This window comes from Mesocricetus auratus, unplaced genomic scaffold (genome assembly GCF_017639785.1).
Source record: "Mesocricetus auratus isolate SY011 unplaced genomic scaffold, BCM_Maur_2.0 Super-Scaffold_100691, whole genome shotgun sequence".
In the NCBI taxonomy this organism is placed as follows: domain Eukaryota; kingdom Metazoa; phylum Chordata; class Mammalia; order Rodentia; family Cricetidae; genus Mesocricetus; species Mesocricetus auratus.
The window spans coordinates 45,593,821-45,616,904 of record NW_024429267.1 but is presented as its reverse complement, the minus strand read 5'-3'; the positions used below and the strand labels follow the sequence as shown (position 1 = coordinate 45,616,904).

Below are 23,084 nucleotides of genomic sequence, written 5' to 3'. Positions count from 1 at the left end.
CAGCCTCCAAAGCCATAGAGAAACCCTGTCTCGAAAAAACAAAAATAAAAACAAAGACTCCGAAAAAGAGCTACTTCCCCAGGCTGTGTAGTGTGGGCACTTGGGACTAGATTCTCAGCCACCACTGATTCACTGGTCTGCAGTGCCTTTGTGAAGTATACCCTCTGTATGAACATACCTTGTGACACCCACACAGCTGTGCATCAGATATACCACGCAGGTGACATGTATGTTCACACTGAGGGGTACTTCATTCACTCATACACGCTCCTGAGCCAGTTATAAAAATGACAAACAAATCTCTTCCCTCAGCTTCTGCACGTTATGTCTCACAGTCCATTCCCAACCATGAATGCATCCAGCCCACCCCACATTTACCCCTGGCCTCTTGCACATGGACACAACAACTCACAAGTACAGACATCTACAGAGTCCGAAACTGGTGGGTGCACACACACAGGGCTAGGAGTGTCCAGAGCCCCGTGTGGTGCCGGGGTCACAAGACAGGGCTTTAGCATCATGGGCCATGGCCTCTTCAGATGCAGTCCAAGGCAGATTGTGTACACACTGGGATGCATTGTTCACACTGCGTGTGAACTCCAGGGTTGGCTCTGGGGCCCTGCTCCCTCACTTGCCAGGAAGTTCCTCGCAGACTGTGCCCTCCTTCCCACTCCTCAGTGAGTCACCACAGCTAGGATCGGCACCGCTGGCACTGCCCACAGGGGCTCTGGCTGGCTCAGCCCTCAGACCCACACAAACACTGACACAGGACAACAGTGGGGGTGGGGTCAGGTGGAAGTATGGGCAGGGCACCACAAACCAGAGCAGCAGCTGCCCAGCGAGCGTGTGCTGGGGACAGGCCAGCCCAAGGAGGGAAGAGCTCCTTCCTGGTTGCCCGGGAGGGCACAGAAGGTAGCAGAGAACCCAAAGCCCGCCTGCTCCAGGCCTGGTGGGGGATAGGCGGTGGGCTACTGGTTACTGCTGTCTGGTGCGGCTACATGGCCTGGGTATGCACACAGCCGCACATACCGGGCTATGTACAGGGTTAGGAGCAGCACCGCACAGAACATAGACACACAGAGCTCCAGGCAGCAGTGCAGGAGGTGGGGCCAGGGCAGTCAGGGTAGGGGAGGACGCCTTAGCAAGGCCACACGCAAGCTACCTGGGAGCAATGAAAACATGTCCTTCAGACTCAAAGCTGCTTGGGAGCAGGAACTCAAAATCTGCAACAGAAACGGGGGGGGTTATCCGGCGGGGGCTGGGGAGGCAGGAGGCCAGAGGGCTCAGAGCTGATGGGGCTGGAGGGACAGGTAGGGACAAGGAGGCTTGAGGGAGGGGGAAGACACCAGCAAAGAGGAAACCCGCCACTTCCACGTTCAGGTTTGAGCCAGAGAGAAGGGAGGGCGAGGAGGGTGTAGGGCCTGTGGACACTACAGCATCGCAGGAGAAGGGCAGTTATAGCCAATATGTTGCCCGGGCCTGGTCCTCTGTCGGCAGTGAGTCCCTTGGCGTGGCTGTATATGCTTCATACCGCTGTATAGCACATATACACGGACACACACACACACACATATATATATACACACACTGCTATATATATGCATGGTCTGGGGGGAGGCGCCAGTCTTGTTCTTATCACATCCGTAATGGAAAAACCACATGCCAAGCTTCCTTTGCCTCCAAAGAGGCTTCGAGGAAGGGAATAGGCTTTTGGCTGCGGATTTTTATCTCTCTCTGCCGCAACTGCTTGCATTTTGGTAGGTCTTGCTTTTATTCTGTGTCAGGCATCAACATGGCCAAACCGAAGGGGTTTCTCACGGGCACAGACAGTCCAACCAGAGACGGGTGAGAACAGCTGGTGGTGGTGGCACTGCAGTGCATCGTGGAGTCTGAGGGTGGGTGTCCTTCCTGGAGCAGGATGCTGGGTGAAGGGGAACCCGGGGGGGGGCAGGGACTGTTCCACGTTGTGTGGTGAGACAGGGATGCTGTTGGACTCTGCACACTTGCTTTCCCAGCTGGGGGTACCGGGCACATGGGGAAGGTCTGGCCTCCTCCCTTCCCGGGAGCGCCTGCGTAGGTGGTCTAACAGCTGTGCCTGTGCGTTAGGCTTGTGGGCTGTGCATGTGTGTGGCATGGATGCCCGGGGTGTGCGCACACGCTTGTCTTTATATGGGAGTGTACTCACAGACTGAGGATATGCTTGTAGGGTTCCACTATGGCCTCTCTTTCTGCCAAGCTGGACTGGGTTACTCTGCTGTGTGCTTTTTTTTTTTTTGAGACAGGGTCTCATGCAGTCCAGGCTGGCCTAAAACTTGCTTATATAGCTGAGGATGACTTTGAACTCCTGATTCTCATGCATACACCCTCAGAGTGCTGGAATCTGGTGTGTGTGATGGTGGGGACTGAACCCAGGACTTGGTAAATGCCAGGCAGTGGAAGGCACTGTTGCATCTGCACTATATTCCCCCAGGACTGTTATGTGCATCTGTGGGGGCCCTTGGCTAGTGTGATTCATGTTCTTTTTAAATGGTCTCTGTGGTCTTGCTTAGCCTCTATTCATGGAAATCCTCCTGCCTGAGCCTCTTGCATGCGGGGACTGTAGACTGTGCCCCACACTTGGCTTCCCCTGTCCTATCCTCACCCACATCCCCAACTCTCTTTACCCCAGGGCTTTCGTTATCCCAGAAGAGGGATTTCTACTGTTCCCAAACACTCCCACGATGCACTGCAAAGTTCTGGACACAGGAAACTTGGGGTGCTTTGAGGGGCTGGGCAGTCACTGGTTGGACTGTTCCTTTCTGATAGGACTGTGAGGCAGGGTTTGGACACAAGCCAAAGGGGAGGGAGGAGGGAGGAGGGAGGGAAAGGAGGAGAAAGAAGAAGGATGGAGGAGGGACAAAGAGGGAGACTACACTAAGGTTACCAGGGCCTTGAAGTTCTAGGGTCAGATGTGGGGTGTGAGAGACGGGAAAAAGGCAACTCAGGCCAGTGGGACTGGGTATGCAACCCCCCCCCGCCCCCCCCAGGCCAGCAAGGGCAGCTTATTCCCTTTGTTGAACTAGGCTAGACAAGTCCTCTAGGTTTCTTAGAGAGTCCTCTGCTTCCAGCTTGGGGGACATCCCCATGTGGTTCTCCGTGCCCAATGTTCCCTGGGAAGGCAGCTCTCTGTGTACTAATGGCAGACATCTTCCTGTGCCACGCCCTCTAACTCCTACTGTTCTGTGACAAGGCCTGGTGGCTCATCATCTATTGCTCTTTGTCACTACCCTGCTTTGGTTGGCTCTTGGGATCGAGAAGATCCACCCCATGCCTGGCGAAGCCTACAGTTCCTGAGTCTGCCTTTACTTCCCCAGGGGAATAGCTTTCCCACACCGACAGACCCTCCCTGGGAATAGCAAGCACCCAAGAGCAGAGATAGCCCAAGGGTTCACAGCGAGGCGGTGGGAACAGCAGGACACAGCCGTTACCCAGGATGGTTGGTTAGCCTTGTCCTCCTATGGCCCCTGTGTGCCCTCCCCCACTAGTGCTTCTGAGTCTTGCCACCTCTCTTCTGGGAGGACCGTGAGCTCTGGGATGACAGCAGAACCCAGAGGCCTGAGTGCCATTAAAGGGCGCCAGCTGGGACTCCCGTCTCCCACAGCCTCGTGTGAGCCCCTTCTAAGGCTGACCTATGAACAGCGTCTCAAGCACCCTGCCCGGCTGCATGGGTGGTGGCGGAGCACCCAGCTCTGTTCCCACTGTTGAGTTGTCTTGGAGGGGCAGAGAAATGGGGAGGCAAAGGGCTTCCCATGGGGTCCCAAAGGGCCTGGGGAACAGGAGAAAGGGGTCTGGGCCCACAGGACACGCTGGAGAACTCTGCAGACAGCCCCGGAAGGGGGCGGCTGGCTCTAAGAGGGGTGTCAGGAAAGGCAAGAATTGAGGAGCCAAGGGGTGCTGGGAGGGGGCCCCGGAGGGCAGGGGTGTGGCTGGTCCTGGGCAGGAAGGGGGGCAAGCAGGGGCGTGAGGGCGGGTGGGGTGGGGAGAGGAGGGTGCACTGGTTCTGAATATACTTGCCCTTCAGTTTGCTGATTGGCACTGGGACAGTCCACCAAGAGAGAAAGCGAGGAAAACAAAAACACAAACACAAAAACAAACGAAAAGGGGGAGGGGAAGGGGAGGGGCACAAACAATATTTTATTCAATGGCTGTTTGAATGAAAATATTGTGTCTCATCATCATACCGAAAGGAAACTTCTTGCAAAAAACGACATGAGAGAGAAAGAGAGAGCGAGAAACTCAAAGGAGATGCGCCCCAGTCGGCCAGGCAGGTGGGGGGCGCCCGGTGGGGCCGGAGCCCCAGCCTCCCTCCCAGTGACCTCTGGCATCGGGCAGGCAGGGCCAGACCTGAGATCCAGGCCTTTCCAGAGAGGCCCACGGTGAGCAGGCATGCATGGGGAGCACAGGCGGAGGAGTGGGAGAGCCGAGGAGGGAGACAGGAGAGAGGCAGGGAGAGAGAGATGGAGTGTAGGGGTGAGAGAGGGAGGAGGGGGTAGGGGGAGGAGGGGAGGAGGGGGAGGGAGGGGGAGGGGGAGGAGGAGGGAGACAGGAGAGAGAGATGGAGTGTAGGGGTGAGAGAGGGAGGGGAGGAGGGGGAGGAGGGGAGGAGGGGAGGAGGGGGATGAGTGGGAGAGCCGAGGAGGGGGACGGGAGAGAGGCAGGGAGAGAGAGATGGAGTGTAGGGGTGAGAGAGGGAGGGGGAGGGGGAGGAGGGGGAGGAGGGAGACAGGAGAGAGGCAGGGAGAGAGAGATGGAGTGTAGGGGTGAGAGAGGGAGGGGAGGAGGGGGAGGAGGGGAGGAGGGGAGGAGGGGGAGAGCCGAGGAGGGGGATGGGAGAGAGGCAGGGAGAGAGAGATGGAGTGTAGGGGTGAGAGAAGGAGGAGGGAGAGGAGGGGGAGGAGGGGGAGGAGGGCGTGACCAGGAGTGAGGGAGGAAAGAGGACGGGAAGGAAGAAGACAGACAAGGCAGAGAGGGAGGGTAGGGGTTCTGGGTTGGGGAGAGGAAGGGATGGGGGAAGCGAGAGAGAAACGGAGGACTGAGCAGAAGAGGGAAGGGTTAGGACAAAGATGGTGGGAGAATGGGACCTGAAGGAGGAGGGGAGGGTGGGCAGGGGAGGAACAGAGGACAGGAGACCTCGGGACAGAGGTGGCACCACAGGAGGAACGGGAAGGAGAGCAGAAGAAAAGGGCGGGGCGGGAGTGCCTTCCAGGAGTGTAGCCCCCAGGAGTGTTCAGGGCAGGCAGGCTAAGAAGGGAGGACACGGGATAGGAAAAACCAAAAACAATCCTCAGCGGAAACCATGAGAGAATGGTCTAGAACCAAATCTGAGAAAAGGCAAGCATGCAAATTTCCATAGACTTTTGAAGGCTGGTTTCCCAGCCCATGGGCACGCCTGAGGCTGGGCAGACTCGGCAGGAGGGGCTGTCTTGCCAGCAAGTGCGGCTGGCTATGCTGCCTGGGGCCGGCCAAGGGTGCAGGGGCAGTGGCAGAGGTGCAGGGCGCAGGCAGGGGCCAGGCCACTTACACTTGACCTGCAGGATCTGGTCGCTGAGGTTGGCTTGGAGGTAGAAGGTGCTGTAGGGTGGGAGCACCAGCCCCAGGCTGGGGAGGAGGGGAGGAGAGAGCACAGGTCACCGATGAGGAGAGGTGGGCCACACTAACACTTCCTTCCTAGGGCCTTGGAGCCAGAGAGGCCCGAGCAGGGGCAGCCACAACTCCCCTGCACAACTGCATAGCCTAGAAGTCAGCACCTTGGAGGCTTAAGCCTTCTCCTCTCCAAACCACCCTGGAGGCCTTGAAATGACTAGCCTCAAAGTGATTCCCACCCTACTCCCCACCTCAGCACCCGCCTGCCCCACTGTCTCCCGACCAACAGGGAGCTTTTGAGGGGTAGACATGGACTACATCAGAGCCTGAAGGCAGCATGGGCTGGTCCTGGGGTGTGACAATGCCCCTGGTGTTTCAGGACGGACCAGGGAGCAGCTGTGAGGGGCATGAGCTTGCGCCTATAGCGCTTGGTCCCCAGGGTCAGGACTAGCTCTGAGGCTGTGATGCTGATCGGGAGCAGTCAGGGAGAGTGCTGAGATGATCCCTGGAGTGTGGTACCCAGGAGACTCCCCAGGTTGGGGGATTTCGGGGCATTGTCCTATCCTCAGTCCCATTCTTCCAGGACCTGCTGCTTGCTCCACATGAGCCGGGGGAGGCCCGGGGTGGGGGGGCAAACGTCTCAGGGTAAATAAATAGTAAGGGCAGGGTGCAAGAGGGAGAAGCAGCTGGGTTTAGACTTCGGGCGGGGTCACTCTTGCTCTCCCCTGTCTGCCCAGCTCCGGCTCACTTACCTGTAATTGGTGCTCCTTATAGGCACCCAGGTGTAGTTCCGAATCACCTCATCTATGTACCTCTGGGAGAGGAGGCTGTGTCAGGCTCTTGGGTGAGCAGGCTAGGGTGGGTGGGTGGGGATGGGTGCCCATCCTGATGCCCTACTTGCCCGTCCTGCGCCTTCATACCTCATCCAGGGACTTGACCAATGTTCTGATCTGCTTGTGGCCCTTGTTGCCGTCAATCATGCTGCGACGGATCTGCAAGGGCCCAACCTGTGAGCCCCCGGCTCCCGTGCCAGCCACCCCTCCCCCCCCCCATGCCTTCACCTCACCTCCTCCTTGTTCTCATCTTCCAGCTCTGCGTCCAGGAAGTCCAGGGTCACAGGCTCCCGGAAGTTGGTAGTCTGCAGGGAGCCAGACAGGAAATCAGGAGTCCTCATCTTGGAGGGTTTACTTACCCTCCAAGGCCACCCACCTGGCGTACCTGGGGCTTGAGATTGGGGTGTAGCAACACGTAGCCGTTCAGGTCAATAGCGAACACATAGCCGTTAGCGCCAAGCTGTGAGACACAGATTGGGGGGCTCAGAGGGCTGCATGGGGGTGTCTTACACTATGAGCCGTTCCTTTGGTCAAAGCCCCCCTCCTGCCATATGGCCCTAAGTCTGCCTCTGCCTCTGAAGCCAGGCTGGGTGCCCCTCATACAGCAGCCCCCACCAAGACTGACTAACCCTGTAGACAGGCTCTCTTCACTTCCCATGGGGGTACCAGCCAGCCCCACCCCTGCACCTGCCTGAGGCCCACGAGGTGGCGGCTTTTGTACCACCTGGCCCTCTTGACCGACTGTTTTTCTAGCCCCGTTTCAGTGTCTTGGGAATCCTGCAGCATGGTGGAAGGCAGGTGGGAGGGAGCCGGACCCAGGGGCCAGCCTTTGCCTCTGTGGGATCTCTCAGGTCCAGTAAGGGTTTCACACGGTTCGGGCTTAAAGTTGTCATACATTTCTCACTTTTCCTTGCTTCCATAGCTGAGACCTAAGTTCTATAGCCAAACTGCCAACCCATCCCTTCTCTGGCTCCAGCTTCTGCCTTTGGCTTCAAGCTTTTGTCTGGAAGACTTCCCTCTGCTCCCAGTACCCATCACCCAGCACACTTCTGGGAAAGGCTGAATTTGGCTCGTCACCTGTTGCAATAATTTGGATGTGAGCCGCAAATTTTTTTTCTGAGACACAGTTTCTCTGTGTAAGAGTTCTGGCCATCCTGGAACTCACTCTTGTAGACCAGGCTGACCTGGAACTCACAGAGATCCTCCAGCCTCTCTCTCCTGAGTGCTGGGATTAAAGGCGTGTGTCACCGCTGCCACTGCCACCACCATTACCACCACCCAGCCAGGCTTTATGTTTTTAAATAAAAAAAAATGAGAAGAAGGGACTGGAGAGATGGCTCATCAGGTAAGAGCATTGATTGCTCATCTTGAGACCTGGCTTTGATTCCAAGCACCCACACGACAGCTCACAGATATCTGTAACTCTAGTTCCAGGAGATCCAGTGTCCTCTTCTGGATGACACAGTACCAGGCACACACGTGGTGCACACACACACACACACACACAGGCATAACATTCATACACACCGAATTTTTTAAAAATCAAAATAATTAGTCTCTTTTATGATGTGACAGTAACATACAATTCAAATGTCAGTGTCTACAAATAAAACTAGACATGGTGGTGCACGCCTTTAATCCTAGCCCTTGCTAGCAGAGATAGACAGAGCTCTGTGAGATCAAGGTCAGCCTGGTCTACATAGTGAGTTCCAGGATAGTCAGGACAACATAGAGGGATCCTGTCTCAAAAAGCTAACCAAACAAAAATGAAATTAAACGGCATGGGCCATAGCTATGCTCATGTGTCTATGATTTGTCTGCAGCTGCTTTCACAATACAATGTTAGCAGGGGAAATGGACGTTTAGGTCAAGGAAGACCTGCCTGAAACAGTCACAGCCTAGTCTTTCACGTGAAGCTCGCTGGTGCCAGCTTTGGACCATCCCCCCTGGGAAGTATTTTTGGTTCTCTGAATCCAGAGGCCCCTGTGAGGGCCCTTCAGTCCCTGGATCTCTTCTGCTGAGTCTGGCTTGTATCACCATGGGAAGAGGTGCAGAGTTGTGGGGCAGGCCAACACTTACGGTGTAGTTGGGAGTCAGTCTTTTGATGTCATTCAGGGCCACATCGATGCCCATCACACCCAGGATTAGCTGGTTCTGGACACAAAGGAAGGGTGGGTACGCTATAATGAGTCAAGTTCATGGTGGAAGCCCCTGGCCCAGGCCTTATACTAAAGTCTTCATGCTGCTGACACAGGCAGCTGCTCTGCCCAGTTTGTAGGATGTCCTATCCCACACCCATCCCCAGATCCGCTAAAGGCACGCCAATCCCTCCCCCAGATAGCCCACTGGGCACCTCACCTTCTTTTCCCCAGGGCCATCCTGTGTCAGGTTGAATACAGGGAGAGTCCCTGTTACCACCAACCCCAGCCCCTGAAGGGAGAGGAGGAAGATGCGGTCTCCTGGGGCCAGTTCTGTCCCCACTCTGAGTGTTCAGAGAAGGGGCTCAGGCATAGGTCAACTTGTCATTTTCCTTTACTTGGTCAACACCAATAAGGGTCCCTGAGGGAAGGCCTCCAGTCCCCTTTCTTTGCCCAAAGGCCTTACCAGTGCATCTTCATACACGTTTGTCCATTGGACCTGCTTGGCTTCTTTGCCTGCCAGTACCATGGGCCTGCCCAACACATCTAGGTATTCCTGGGTACGGAGAGGAAAGGTACTAAATGTCCTTTCCAACTTACTTTCTCTCATCTGCTGCCATGTGCCACAGCAGCCACCAGGGGTCGCTGTCAGTCCATGGCAGTGGAAGGCACTCAGCAGCAACCGGAGGGAAGCCAAGGACTGGGAGGGGCAGCGTCCCCCACGAGCTCACCTGTGTGTTGATGCGGATGGCTCCGATGGAAGGGATCTCAAAATAGTAACCTGTAAAGGGAGGAGAGGTGGGCTTGGCTGGCACAGCAGGACCCACAGCACAGGGGGCACTGCCCCCTAGGGTATATCTTCAGCCCTCTGCGCATGGTGACTCCCCCCAAACTCCTTTGTGCTCATTGACACGTAGGGGTCTAAGGAAGCAGCAGAGATGGGGATGGTTAACAGAGATGGAGTGCAGCAAGGAGCCTCGTTCTGGGACATCCGTAACATTCAGAGTTTACCCAAATGCACAGAGAGATGGATTGATCAGCGAACAGATGGAGGGGCAGAAAAGTTGGACAGATGGACATACAGCCAGATGGGCAGAAACATGCTTTGTCAGATAGACAAGTAAGACAGCCCACCAAACAGACAAAGCAATGGACGGCCATCTGTATGGAAGGACAGACAGACAGTGAGTGAACAAACAGCTGGACATATGGACGGACATGGCAGGCAGATGCCCTGCAGTGAAATCCAATGAGGTACCTTTGTTAGTGCAGGCCATCCACTGCAGGGGTGTGACGTCATAGTTATGCTGGCCTACGGAGAACGTGAACACGCGCACCTGTCGGAGCAATGAGGTTATCGCTGCGGCCACTGAGGACAGCCCTCTCCTGGCCGGAGCTCAGTTCAGGGCAGCTACCCACCAGGGTTGAGCCTCACCGTCCGGTTGGGCCAATTGTACTTCTCAAAAACGTCCTGCACGCGATCCTCGCCCCCGTCCGTGAACATCATGATCATCTTATTGCAGTTAGCCCGAGTGATGTTGGACTAGTCAAGGGTGAACACAGAGTCAGGCAGGCCTTGGTCTCTCACAGGTCCGGGGTAGGGCCTCCCTCCTCTGGTAGGTAAGCCTAGCCCTCGGGCCCTCCTCCCTCACAGCAGGCAGGCTATCTGTCTAAGTTGCATGTTTAGTGTTAACAAGGCCATCCATCTTTATCTTCCCATCACTAAGCCTGGTCCTTTGCCCACCCCTGGTCACCCATCTGCCCATCCGTGGGGCTCACGTTCTGCAGCTGGTCAAAGGCATACTCAAAGCCGGCCTTGTAGCCTGTGGTGCCCTTGGCCACCATGCCCTGCACAGCTTCCTTGAACACCTTCTTGTTACGCACATTGGCCTGCACCAGGTGTGTGAAGCAGGACACAGGCTGCGCCTTCTCGTTGAACTGTGGGGACAGTGGGGTGGTGAGTGGCTTCAGGCTGGCCACAGTGGACAGCTGTTGCACAAGGCTGATGGTTGTCATGGGAACAAGTTGGATGGGGGTGATTAGTTCCCAGCCTGCCTGCCACCTGGGCACTCACTGAGGCCACATTCACATAGTCGTCGTCAGAGAGTGTGTCCAGCATCTCACAGACAGATGTCTTCATCAGCTTCAGCGTCAGGCCGCTCACACTGCCACTCCTGGAAACCAGGCGGGAGCTACGTATGCGTGTGCTCTGGCTTTCTCCTGCCCTTCCCTCGTAATGTTCCCAGGCAGCAGAATCCAGCCCTGGCCCCGTCCCAGGCCCGCCAGCCTACAGTGCTCACTCACACATCCACGATGATGACCATGTCCTTGGGTGACGAGGCCCCTTGTATATACCTGCCAGTGAGAAGATTCAGTTAGGGACAGCACCCTGGGACCAGTGGCTTCATCCTTCCTCTACCCACGTATCGGTCCATGTACTTCCATTGGACATGCACTACATGGGTCAGAGTGGGTCAGTGCACTGGGCAGACCATGCTCTATAAAAAAGACAGTCCCTTCTCCTGACATGAGGGATTAAGTCCCTTGTTAAGTAAACAAGAGGTGTAGGGGCAGGTGATCCACAGAGGGGCAGAGTGCCTCAGTGGCTTGTGTCCTCTGCCCCAGGTAGAGGCCCCGAGGAGTCTGGCTCCATATGGCTGGAGGAGGGAGGGGAGGTCATGGTGTAGGGGAGAGGGGTACAGCAGAGGGGAGGGGTGTCTGGGGACCAAAGAATAGGGTGGGGCTGGCTAACTTGGCAGCGGCTATGTCCACCATTGGGAACATCCTTACTGGTCTGATTTCTCAGTTCTGGGGAGGGGGGCTGGGTAGTGGACGGAATGTGTGGGGCAGAGGCAGCTGGGCGGCCTGCCTGGGTGATGGGATCCATTTTCCAGTGGCAGCGATGTGTGAAATGAAAATTGGATAGAGCTGGCTGCGCCCTGCTCGGAGGTCTGGACATGAGAGGGAGGGGAGCAGGCGAGAGATGGGGAGCTGAAGGGGTCTCTCCCTTCAGCCTCTGCTTGCACACTCACCAGGGTCGTCTTCGGACGTCATACAGGTCGATCTTCTTGGGGGCTCGCCATGGTGTGGCTGTGGAAAGACAGGGTGAAGGAACCTGGTGGGAGGGCCTGACTGGAGCACCTCAGGAGGGGTGGGCTTAGAGGTGGAGCAAGGTGGATGCTGGGTGGGCCAAGGACACAGGCTGGCACCTACCTGGATAATAGCGGGTGACTCCCGTGGCACTGCCGAAGACCTGCCACAAAAGTGTAGGGTCTTGCCTACGGTTCTCGATGAAGACATTCTCCAGGGCCTCTGTCCAGTTAAGTTCGTTGAGGATGACGGTGGCTGGGGGGCAGGCAGAAGGCTGGGGTGGGGAGCTCTAGGTCGAGCCCTGCTAAACCCACCTCTGTCACACCCTCAATGGCCTCCCTTGCTTTTGGTCTGCCCAGACTTTGTTTGATTTTCCAGGATCTCACTCGGGGTCACACCAGCTCCCCCAAGAAGATTTTCTTGTTCTCCCTCTTCCAAATCATCAAAGGAGCCTCTCAGCCTACTCCTCAACCAGGCCTCAATGAGCAAGCAGGGCTGATGTGACTTGTGGCCCGTGCAGAAGGGCCACCTGGGTGGCAGGGAGCTGTGAGCTGGGCCCCCATCCAGCATGCTGCCTGGAGCCTGAGGCTGGTCCCCAGGGAGCTCACCCACTCAGCATGCACTCCAGGCTGCAGCCACAAGAAAGCAATTAAGGGCCTGCTGATGGGGCTGGAATTATTCAGCTATTAAGGTACCTGATAAGCTGGAAGCCACTCAGCTTCATGATTAATCAACTGGGGCCAGGAGCAGGCAGGGGCAGAGGTGGGGGCTGTGGAGGGGCAGGGGTGGGGCCAGGATCCTATTCCAACACAGGCACGTGCACTTGCACACACATGTGTATGTCCATATAGCCTGCACCCTCTAATCTCTGTGCTTCCAGCCACATGTAGGAACCCTAGCCCTTATTCCCAAACCAACTACCCAAGCAACACGATTGCTGCCGTGGGCAAGGGGCACACAGGAGATCTCATAAGCTACCATCAGTTAGCTACCCATACCTTCCATTGCCTAACCCCTACAGTTGCACATGAGTGACTCCCCCCTCCTGCCAGGCACAGCCCTCCACACCCTCACAGAGTAAGGCTGCTCTCTATCCTTTTAACTAACCTGGGTGGCATTCCTGTCCCATAACTCAGGTTGTCCTTAAGTCTACCTGATGTGTGTGTGGGGCACATGTTTTTATGCATACACCGTACCAGTCCCTGAACAGAAAAAAACCAGGAGTGTGACACCTGCTTCTGACAGGCCTCTGACTTCAGTATTGCTTCCTAGTTCCCTTCTGTTTTCCCAGGGGGAGCCCTGCCACTATACTCTCCACGATCCCTATCAGAGATCTCAAGTGGCAGCCAGAGAAGGTTCTCTCGGGCTTTGATTCCCTCAGAGCAGATGAGCTGTGCTCCACAGCCTCCAAAGTCTCTGCTGGTGGCCCTGCCAGGGGCCTGCCACGCCCTCGCCCACCCCACCGCCCCTTCCCTTGTGTGCATGGGCTCTGCTTTGTCCCCCTGTCATCTAGCTCCTTGGCTTTTATCCCCCCCTTCGTCTCTGTGGTTCCCCTTAACTGACCACAATATGAACACAAAACCTATTTCTATCATTGGCTCTGCCTATTGAACGCTGTGCTATGGTCCTGTTTCTGATTTAGAAGCCTAGTGAGTTGAACACTTTCTATTTTTCTTTTTAAGGAGAAATGAAGTGAGGTCCCCAAATGTTTCACGCAATGCCATTTGTCTTGTGAGTCTGCCAGAACGCCTGCCTGCCACCCGACCCCAGTCTTTCTGTCTGAGAAACTTCCAAGTCCCCCAGGCTGCCAGCAGAGGGGTGACCCCTGCTCCAGGTGGGCTGTCCCTGCAGATGTCTGTGACCACGTGTACACACCTGCAGGACACACCGATGCGAATTCCCCTACATGCACACACCCCTGCACCACACCCACGTGCCCACGCTCTCAGATCACACTGTGTTGGGAAACGGGGACCATGCCCCCTCAGGCAGGCGATTACAGATTTAATTAAAAGTGACACAGTAAATAAAAAACATATAAAATGTAATTTGTGTGGGTAGCGAGGGGTGACTGGGGAGGGCTGTGTGGCTCCTGTTTTAATTAGCGTGCCTGCTTGTGATAGTGCCCCTCGACTGGCTCAAGCAGGTGGTCTCCGGGCAGCCTGGTGGTGGGGGAACATTTCCCCCCACCCAACCTGAGGTCACCCAGGAGACTTGGCTGATGCTGTGGGTGGCAGTGGCTTCCTGGGAGACCCCGGGAATCCCTGCTTTCTGAACCTGTACAGCAGCTCTGCCTCCCTTGCCCTGAGCTCCCCGGGCCCCGGGCTCCCAGCTCAGGGGATTCTGAGGCTCAGATATCTGCGTTAGAACCAGGGCTTTCGGGCTTTCAGTCTACTGCTGGAGGACATTGGAGTGGTGTAGGGGAAGATGCGGAGAGCCGAACATTGGATGAGGACTCCAGCAACAGACTGAAGCTACAGTGACCTCGTTTCCCCATTGTGCAAAGCTGCCCCTTCCCTGGGGCTTGGAATCCCAACTACATGTTCCTGGTCCTGCCTCACCACACGCTCTGGCTGTTCCGGGCTGGAAACAAGTTCCCACTCTGAGCTGTGTGCCACAGAGCCAAGTGTGTTAAACAGTGTGTTGTTTATGGCTGGTGGTTGGCTGTCTTTAATCTGTGTCCATCTTACGCTAGGTTCCCCAGGCCCTCCTCGTCGAGTCAGAGAAGGACAAGGGTGGCTAGGAACTGCTTTGAGGAGTTCAGCCCAGCGTGAGAAGCAGGTGTATGTGTGTGTATGTGTGAGATTTACAGACACACAGGCTTGAGCCCACACCAGCAAAGGTAAGAGGCTGTTTCAAGCTCTTGTGAGTGACTGAAGGCCTGTATGTGGGTTAGTCAGAGAAATGAACATGTATGATGAACATGTATGACCTTGAGTGCAGGGGCTGACTGGAGGTAGGTGGCACCAGCCTTCCATCTCAGGGTCCCGGGAATGCTTGGGAAGTGGGCTTACTCCCCCCCCCCAGTGTAGGGGGAAGGGTTATCCCCGCCCATCTCACACTCACAGCCTTTGTAGATGTCCGTGGGGATCTGAACAGCTGTGTATGAATAGTTGACTTTGTTCTTGAAGTTTGGGTCCTCCATGAAGTCCAGCCTTAGCGTACTGGTCTTGGATCCCCTCTCCATGTCTTCACCCTCAGGGTCATCCTGCAGAAAGCAACCCCACCCATGTCAGGGCTGGAAAATGGTGAGTAGGTTAGGCTTGCAGGTAAGCATGGGAAGGGCTGGAGTCCAGGAGATAGGGTCATCTTAAAGACAGAGGTTATTGCAGAGACAAGACAGAGGGAGAGACATGGGAAAACATGGGCATAGCAGTGGACCCCTCACCCAGAAGGTTTGTGGATTTACCTGTCCTTGCCCACCACATCCACCATTCATTTGCCAAACCCCAACTAGAGCCAAAGCCAAAATGACCCCTTCTCCACAACCTTGAAAAGCAACTGTCAGCAAAGGAGGCAATCGGTAGAGCCAGTTAGGAGTAGGCTGCAGATGTCTACTTCCAAGGACACGCCTTGTGCAATTACAGCGAGGCTCTGCACCCCATACTCCCCACTGAGTCCCACCCATTCCTGGCATACAGGTTCCTTGGTACCAGAGAGAGAGAGAGAGACAGAGACAGAGAGACAGAGAGACAGAGACAGACAGAGACAGAGAGAGAGGAAGGGGAGAGAGAGAGAGGAGGAGGGAGGGAGAGAGAGAGAGAGAGAGAGAGAGAGAGACAGAGACAGAGACAGAGAGACAGAGACAGACAGAGACAGAGAGAGAGGAAGGGGAGAGAGAGAGAGGAGGAGGGAGGGAGAGGGAGAGGGAGAGGGAGAGAGAGAGACAGAGAGAGAGAGGGAGAGAGGGAGAGAGAGAGAGAGAGAGAGGAGAGGAGAGAACAAGGCAACCCTAGCCCCATCTGGGGCACCATCCCCTGGAGCAGGGTGGCTCTAGAGCTGAGTGGGGGCTAGCACAGAGACCAGGTGACCTACAGAGGGAGGGTCCACCATGCCTGCTAGCAGCAGGGCTGTGAAGACCCCCGTTGATTTTCTAAAACGAGCTGCAGCCGTCTGACAGGTGCCAATTATGGTATCTCTTGGCCAGGCAGGCTGGGCATGCGCTGTGCAACCCCCCTCCACCGCCTACTACCGCGGGTTGGCAGGAGTGGGGCTGTAGCGACACAGTTGATGCAACCCATGGGGGAGCAGGCTCCAGTGCAGGTGTGGAAACAGGGAAGGAAGATGGTGGGGAGCATGGGGGAGAATAAAAGCCAGGCAGGAAGGCAAGGGAGACATGGGGGCTGCTCCACACACTCCTGCACCCCACCAAGACCCTTTGGACTATGCTCAGCCCAGGCTCCCTCCATCCTCTCTTCACAATGGGTTTCCAGAGCAGCTCCTCTGCTGCTCCCTGGGGCCCAGACATACCCCTCTTACTGTGTTCCAACCTCATACGGCCCAGGCTGGTTCCTTTCAGCAGGCCATATCCTAGGGCACAGCTCTGGAGTGCCCCGACACACTCCCCTTCCCTTCTTTCCAGGGGAGGCTTTGGAGAACAAAATTCAGGCTATTGTCCTTCCTGCCCACTTTGGGAAGCCCCTAAAATGTGCTGGCTAAAGCCAGAGTCGGCAGCAGGTGAGCATATAGGCTGGAGTAGGGAGTCAGCGGGCTGGGAGGCATATGCCACGTACACTCTACTTGGAGAGAGAGAGGTGTGGGAGAAGAAAGCCCCCCAAATGTCAGCGGCAGATGAAGGGCGCTGGAAAATTTAATCTTCCAACTTTCCCAACTAATGTGACATTTGGATTCCATTCTGATAAGCTCTCAGCTGGCGAACTTTCCCTTCCTTCTCTCCCCTTACCCCCACCTTCTGGCTGGTAATTTAAAAGTAAATGGTCTAGAAAGATCTCTAACTGTACCTCTGGCAAAGATTAAAAAACAAAACAAAACAAAACAAAGCAACACAACAAGCAGGGACTTGGTGAGTGTGTGCTGTTATTTATACCGGGCCTGGGGGCGTCTGGCCTCACTGGCCCTAGCACCCCCGGCCCAGAGCAGCCGCTTCCTTACTGGGAAGTTCCGATCCCCCTGTAAGGGCTGGGGGTGGGGGTGGGGCCGAGTCAGGCATTTGGAGCCAGGGTTGGGGTCTGCTGGGAGCAGGGCACAGTGTTTTGGTCAGGATTTGGGCACAAGACTGTCCAGGGAGCCTCTCAGTGGCAGCCCCTGCCCAGGAGCTCGGTGCAGTGGGCAACTGCAGTCTCCTGCTTTATATTTAATGCACTGATTGCTAAAATTACAGCCCGCTGCCGAGGGGGGTAAGGAATTAGATTCAGGGTCTAATTAAAGGTTCGCTCTTCATTTGAATTTCAGATTCCAGCTTTAATTTTAGCAACTTCTCCGGGAGCCACGGAGCTCAGCCAAGGGGAAGCGCACCTGCTTGAGCCCACCCCCGCCTTGTCGGCCCCCTGCCCTCCCTAAGGTTTCCTAGGCCAACCTGGCACTGTGGCCTCCTGCACGGGTATCCTCTGTAGCCCTCCCACCTCCTGATGTCATGGGCTACGTCTGCTCGGGCCAGGAAAGCCTCCAGACCTACAGGACCAAAAAGGGAATGCTGGACAGTCAGTACTAGACACCATATCTCTGTGCCACCTCTGTATACAGTTGGGTTCAACCACTGTGCTTTGGAGTCAGACATTGATAAGCTCACTGAACACTATCTACTCCCAAGTGCTCGAACCCACAGACACTCTTGTTTTTCTCGGTAGCCTTTTCTTACTCCATGGCCATCCTCGCTGAGCCCTTTCGTGACGGGAACCTCACTACCTTACAAGCCAGCCCAAGCAGACTTAAGCTCATGAGATCTGGGGACAGAATGGCACAGGCCCGGTGTTACCACTTCTGGGAGATTATCATGGTTGAGTCTAGGCTCATTGGAAAACAGATGTAGGAGCTCACCTGCCTCTGTGTCTGAGGCCACCAAGCAATGCAGGGCTAAGCGCTGATGGTGATGCCAGGCCTTGGGCCTTCTACACAGCCCTATGTTAAGTTCTCTGAATCGCAGGGAAGGGAGCCTCCACTGTCCTGGGGAGGGGCCTAGATGTCGCTATATCTCACTCCCACATGCCTCCAGGAAGGGCCTCTGGACTACTCCCTATCCCCTATATGCCTGTGGTGTTCAGAGAGCCCCTCATGCTGGGACTGAACTGTCCTGATGTCCAACACCTTACCACCCCGCCCGGGGAGGGAGATCCAGCCTGTTCCACATTGTGCAGGGAAGCTTAGCCCAGAGTGGCAATGAAGTCACAGCCCTGGAGGGCCAAGGACCTCTAGGGAGTTGTGGAAGGTGGGACACTGACCCACCACAACACAGAACAGTTGAGTTCAGAATGGTGAGTACTGTCTTCATACCCATTTTACAGCTGAGAACACTGTGACCCAGAGGAGGGGGTGCCTCTGACAGCTTCCTGTCCTGTACGGAATAGGTGGGGCACTTGGGGCACTTACCAGTTCGGCGTCAGCCTTGGCGTCATAGTACATGATGTCTTCCTCCTGGTGACGAGAGAGGAGTTGGATGAGTGCTCATAGCTCAGGGGCTGCCAAGTTGCAGCCTGGATCCTAGGTGCAAGGCCTAGGACAGCTCTTTGGATTCCTCTAGGAGGGAGGGATGCAGTCCCCTCCTCCAGCCAAAGCCACCCCAGGAAGAGTGGTATGAGTCAGTGCTGCTGGTGCCCCCTCCCCCACCCCAAGGCTCATCTCAGATTCTTCAGGCTCTCTAGAAGGATGCTGTGCTCCAGGTTCCCCTGACACAGGGGACCAGGGTCTTCCCTGCAGGCTGGTTGAGGGCAGGGTCAGGGCCGGTTTGGCTGCCGAGGGACTGGCTGAGGCAGGGCCAGGGAGTGAAGAAGACAGAGAATCAGAACAGAGCCTGGCAACAGCGAAATAATGACTTCACACTGCATCTTCCAATTTCTTCTATTAAAAAGCCTGCTCATTACGAGCATGTACTTATTAATTATCTGTGATTTGTTGTGAAATGCAAAGGGGTTTACACAACAGGAGCAGGAATAAACAAAGCTGGGCCCGTAGGCCTGCCTGTGGCCCCTACTCACATGTGCCTGCCTGCCCATCCTGGCCTGCGTCTGCCTGTCTACCGCCTGGGTTCTTGGCCATCTGCACGTCATAATCACCCGCCGCCCCGGGGACCCGTAACACAAACGGGCTAATTTCATGTTTAATGATCTTTAATCAGAACTGAGTGCAGCTGACAGAGGCCGCCAGAAGGTGAGCCTAGTGTCAGCAAGTGCCACTTGCACAGAAGGGGCCATCCCACTTTGCCCTGGTGGGCTCTAGGGCCAGGGCCACTGTCCAAGTCACTCTCCCCAGGTGCTCCTCAGTGGCTTTATACAAGGAAATCCTTTAGTGTTGTCCCAGGAGTTCCTTACACATCTGGGGCTGTTTCTTTGTGGCCTGATCTGTTCCCAAGGCCCTGCCTGCAAAGCAGCATGCACAGAGCCAGCTCTCACTCCATGATGGGTGGAAGTCACATAGGATACCCTGCCCAATCAAGGCCTGGCTAGGGCATACTGTGTGACCTTAGGGTTGGCCCACCTTCTCTCTGAGCCTCCTTATACCTCCAGGGGAGGGTTTGGCCAGATGCTGGGGCTGGGTCTGTGGTTGCAGATGGTCAGTATTTGAAAATGTTTAAGGCTATGGTCTCAGGCTGCCTTCTTCAGGGGTCCTGGGGTTATGTGCAGGCTATTGGCTGGACACAGTAACTTTTTTTTTTTTTTTTTTGGACATAGTAACTTTTAAGTCAAGCATTCTGGATCAGTGACTGAATGCCTGGCACAATGCCAGGCCAAAGGTAACTCAAGAGGTGTCTACTACGTGTGGCACTTTTGGTGACCTAAACATACAGAGACAACAGGACAGGGACAAAGAGGACGTCATACCCAGGCTTCCACTTGCCCTCCCAGCTCATCTCCAGCCTCACCCAAACTTGCCACCCACCCACCCATCCTGGAAGACAGCCTGGGTGGGGGCTGAGCCAGGGCCCAGGCTCCAGGGGGCTCGGCCTTTCCCTGTGCCCGGCTCACACAGAAGCACGTAATGAAAGCTGACATTACATCAAACACAATAAGGAGTTTCGGTTGATGAAGATCATTCCTGAACACACAAACCCATTAAACTGAGGGGGAAAAAATATCAATTCAACACACTCGCAGGCGAAAAGAAAATGTGATTTGTTATCTAAAAGGGGGTTATAAACACAGCTCTGATGCTCTTTCCCTCCGTAATGAAAACAGGCGGGCGCAGTGGGAGGATTGCAGATTATAACCTGGGGCTTCAGTTGTCAACTTTTTAGGCGAGCCTCCTGCAAGGACAGGAAAGGGCGTGGGGGGCATTGTCAGGCTGTGGGAGGGGCCCGTCTGTGCCCGAGGCATCCTTGGGATGCCCTGGCACTCACTTGGGCATCTCTTCAGCGGTTCCCACGGCTGTTTATTTGTCCTGCTGTTTACAGTCTCAGAGGGAGATATGATGCTGGTAGCATCAGAGATGAAGGGAAAATGGCATACAGGATTGTCAGGTTCCTGCAGACTGGGGGCGGGGCCCAGGTATCTGCCGTCTTCCTGCCCGTTGCCTTGGCTGGTAGCCTTGGCAAGGTCACATGTGAAAGAACATGGCAAACACAGCTGTGATTGCTATTTGTGATGTGGTATGGAGCTGGTGTGACAGGATGAGCTGTCGCTGCGCACGGGGGCAGGTCCTTGGGAAGGCTTGCGTCTGCTTTTACCAGAGCAACACCAGAATGTTGGCTGTAGTGATTCATGTCCTGGGTTAAACAGCAAGGAAGCAGACTAGCGAGTGAGTGCAGGGGCCTTGGAGAAGGGTCTGGGGGTCAAACTTTAACCAGGACATTGGCAATCTCTCATCGGTGAGTAAATGCAGGCTGAGAAAGCTGGGTGTTCTGGTGCACGCCTTTAGTCCCAGCCCTCGGGAGGCAGAGGCCCAAGGATCTCTGTGAGTTTGACCCTAGTCTGGTCTACAGATCGAGTTCCAGGACAGTCAGAGCTACATAGTGAGACCTCGTCTCAAAATGCAAACAAAAACCAGAGGCACCAGCTGGACAAGTTTCCCCAGGAGGTCCATGGCGATTTTCAGGATCCACTCCCCTGTTAATAATGATGCAAGGTTGCCTGGTAAGATCACAAAGCCTCAATGAGTTCGCACCCAGGTGCCAGCCACATGCCATAAAATGCAGAATCTTGAAGAGGACAGAGAATACCAGAGGCCTCTCTAGGAGGCCCACCCACAGCCCGCATGAGGGGCGGAGTGGAAAGGACCTTTGGATGCGGTGAAATAGGTGCTGCATGTTTCCCAATGACTTTCCTCTGTCTCTCCTTTCAGGGGTTGTTTTCCTCAAACTTGGCAAAGGGTGGGGAAATCGCCTCCCCAGCTCACACGCATGGCCTGAACCAGGAACCTGTCTACACTGGTGGCAGGTGAGGGGCGGGACTTGGTGTGCGCACCGGGCACGTTTGCTCCTCAGCAGGAGCCAAGCCTGAGGACACGAGGGGTGTTCGCAGCTGTGGAGTAGGGTGAGGAAGACAGTCTGGGATGAGTTCGATGGAGGGTCATCATCTAGATTTGTTGTTTTGTAAGGTAGCTGCCAAGGCTGCCCAGACATGACTGTCACCTGCCCACCAGACCCATGTGCAGAGCCCAGGCAGCTGCCCCGCCTTACCAGTGAGGTCATGTGGCCTTCCTTCCATGACCTACTGCTAGCTTAGCTCGACCAAAAAAGACTTTTATTTTCCTGAGAGCCGTCTGTTACTGGCTTGGCAGAGACAAGTGGTGAGCACTATGACTGGACTGGACCCCCAGGCCGCGGGGGTGGGGGTGGGGATGGGGGCACCTGTCTTGTCCAGCTGGCTCTTCAGGCCTTAGTCCTGACTTCACGGATCTCTCTTTAGATTCCCTAGGTAGAGTTACCTCCCCCATCAGACACGCAGGGCCATTGCCTCCACCAGACTTCCAGGGTATGCTTTATCTACTATTGTAGATCCAGACTAACAACCTGTCCTCTCGCCTCTTCCTGACGCATGCCCTGGCCCAGATCCTCCCTGGTGGTGGCTTAGTGGCAAACAATGTTGGCACTGTGTGATGTTGGCACCAGGCACAGTCTAGCAGGTGGCCCATCTTCATCTACTGTTAAGTGTTATGGGTACCAGACCACCTGCTGCCTGTCTGTGTGGAGCCACGGGAGGAGCTGCCTGAAAGTCAGAGTCGTGGTCACTGTAGCATTCCCAAGTCTGGGCTGTGGTTACTGGTTCCTTGTCCCCCCCCCCAGCCCAAATGTGTAGGGTCATGGCCTGGAACTACATTGACCCCTTGACTGTATCTCAGCTCTGCTCCTATGGACTCCAGGGTCCCTTAAGACCCTGGCTGGTGTCATGGGGTATGTGTGTGTGCATATACAAATATATCACAACTGTCTGTTCCCTGCTCTGTGTAGGGAGATCCATACCCTACTAGTTGTGCAGTTAATATTCCAGTCTAACTCCACAAGCCCAGTACCCTTTCTGTGCCCACAACATTTGGATGCCACCACGTTTCCCACTCAGAAGTAAGAAGACCATTCCTGGTCACTTTGCCACCAGAGCATTGGGCTGGGCACAAGGACAGGTGAGAGACAGCACTGACACAGGTCTGGCTGGCTGTCCCTGATCTGAAGGAGTCATGAGTAAGGCAGACATATGGGACACTTACCTGGGTGCTGTCTGTGACATAGAGATGAGTACTGTCTGTGACATAGAGATGAGTACTGTCTGTGACAGAGATGAGTACTGTGTGTGACATAGAGATGAGTACTGTGTGACATAGAGATGAGTACTGTCTGTGACATAGAGATGAGTACTGTGTGTGACATAGAGATGAGTACTGTGTGTGACATAGAGATGAGTGCTGTGTGTGACATAGAGATGAGTACTGTGTGTGACATAGAGATGAGTACTGTGTGTGACATAGAGATGAGTACTGTCTGTGACATAGAGATGAGTACTGTGTGTGACATAGAGATGAGTACTGTGTGTGACATAGAGATGATTACTGTCTGTGACATAGAGATGAGTACTGTGTGTGACATAGAGATGAGTACTGTGTGACATAGAGATGAGTACTGTGTGACATAGAGATGAGTATTGTGTGACATAGAGATGAGTATTGTGTGACATAGAGATGAGTGCTGTGTGACATAGAGATGAGTACTGTGTGTGACATAGAGATGAGTACTGTGTGTGACATAGAGATGAGTACTGTGTGTGACATAGAGATGAGTACTGTCTGTGACATAGAGATG

General features: G+C 55.1%; 1 protein-coding gene across 9 annotated transcripts in view; it reads right to left on the bottom strand.

Moving 5' to 3' along the window:
- The window catches only part of Cacna2d2 (calcium voltage-gated channel auxiliary subunit alpha2delta 2), a 130,526-nt gene that overhangs the window by 5,968 nt on the left and 101,474 nt on the right, over positions 1-23,084 (bottom strand). For 5 of the 9 annotated variants that reach the window (XM_040739812.1, XM_040739814.1, XM_040739813.1 and 2 more), the window contains exons 5-24: positions 18,230-18,274; positions 14,750-14,891; positions 11,807-11,938; positions 11,626-11,683; positions 10,898-10,948; positions 10,668-10,767; positions 10,373-10,531; positions 10,029-10,136; positions 9,852-9,930; positions 9,325-9,374; positions 9,060-9,149; positions 8,814-8,885; positions 8,535-8,609; positions 6,841-6,915; positions 6,689-6,760; positions 6,543-6,614; positions 6,375-6,436; positions 5,561-5,637; positions 4,054-4,074; positions 1,163-1,223 (exon numbers count right to left, since the gene is read on the bottom strand). In XM_040739812.1, the coding sequence (XP_040595746.1) occupies positions 1,163-1,223; positions 4,054-4,074; positions 5,561-5,637; positions 6,375-6,436; positions 6,543-6,614; positions 6,689-6,760; positions 6,841-6,915; positions 8,535-8,609; positions 8,814-8,885; positions 9,060-9,149; positions 9,325-9,374; positions 9,852-9,930; positions 10,029-10,136; positions 10,373-10,531; positions 10,668-10,767; positions 10,898-10,948; positions 11,626-11,683; positions 11,807-11,938; positions 14,750-14,891; positions 18,230-18,274 (1,601 nt within the window). The remainder of the gene's footprint in view (positions 1-1,162; positions 1,224-4,053; positions 4,075-5,560; positions 5,638-6,374; positions 6,437-6,542; positions 6,615-6,688; positions 6,761-6,840; positions 6,916-8,534; positions 8,610-8,813; positions 8,886-9,059; positions 9,150-9,324; positions 9,375-9,851; positions 9,931-10,028; positions 10,137-10,372; positions 10,532-10,667; positions 10,768-10,897; positions 10,949-11,625; positions 11,684-11,806; positions 11,939-14,749; positions 14,892-18,229; positions 18,275-23,084) is intronic. The other 4 variants (XM_040739816.1, XM_013117058.3, XM_040739817.1 and 1 more) reach the window with 1 other exon arrangement.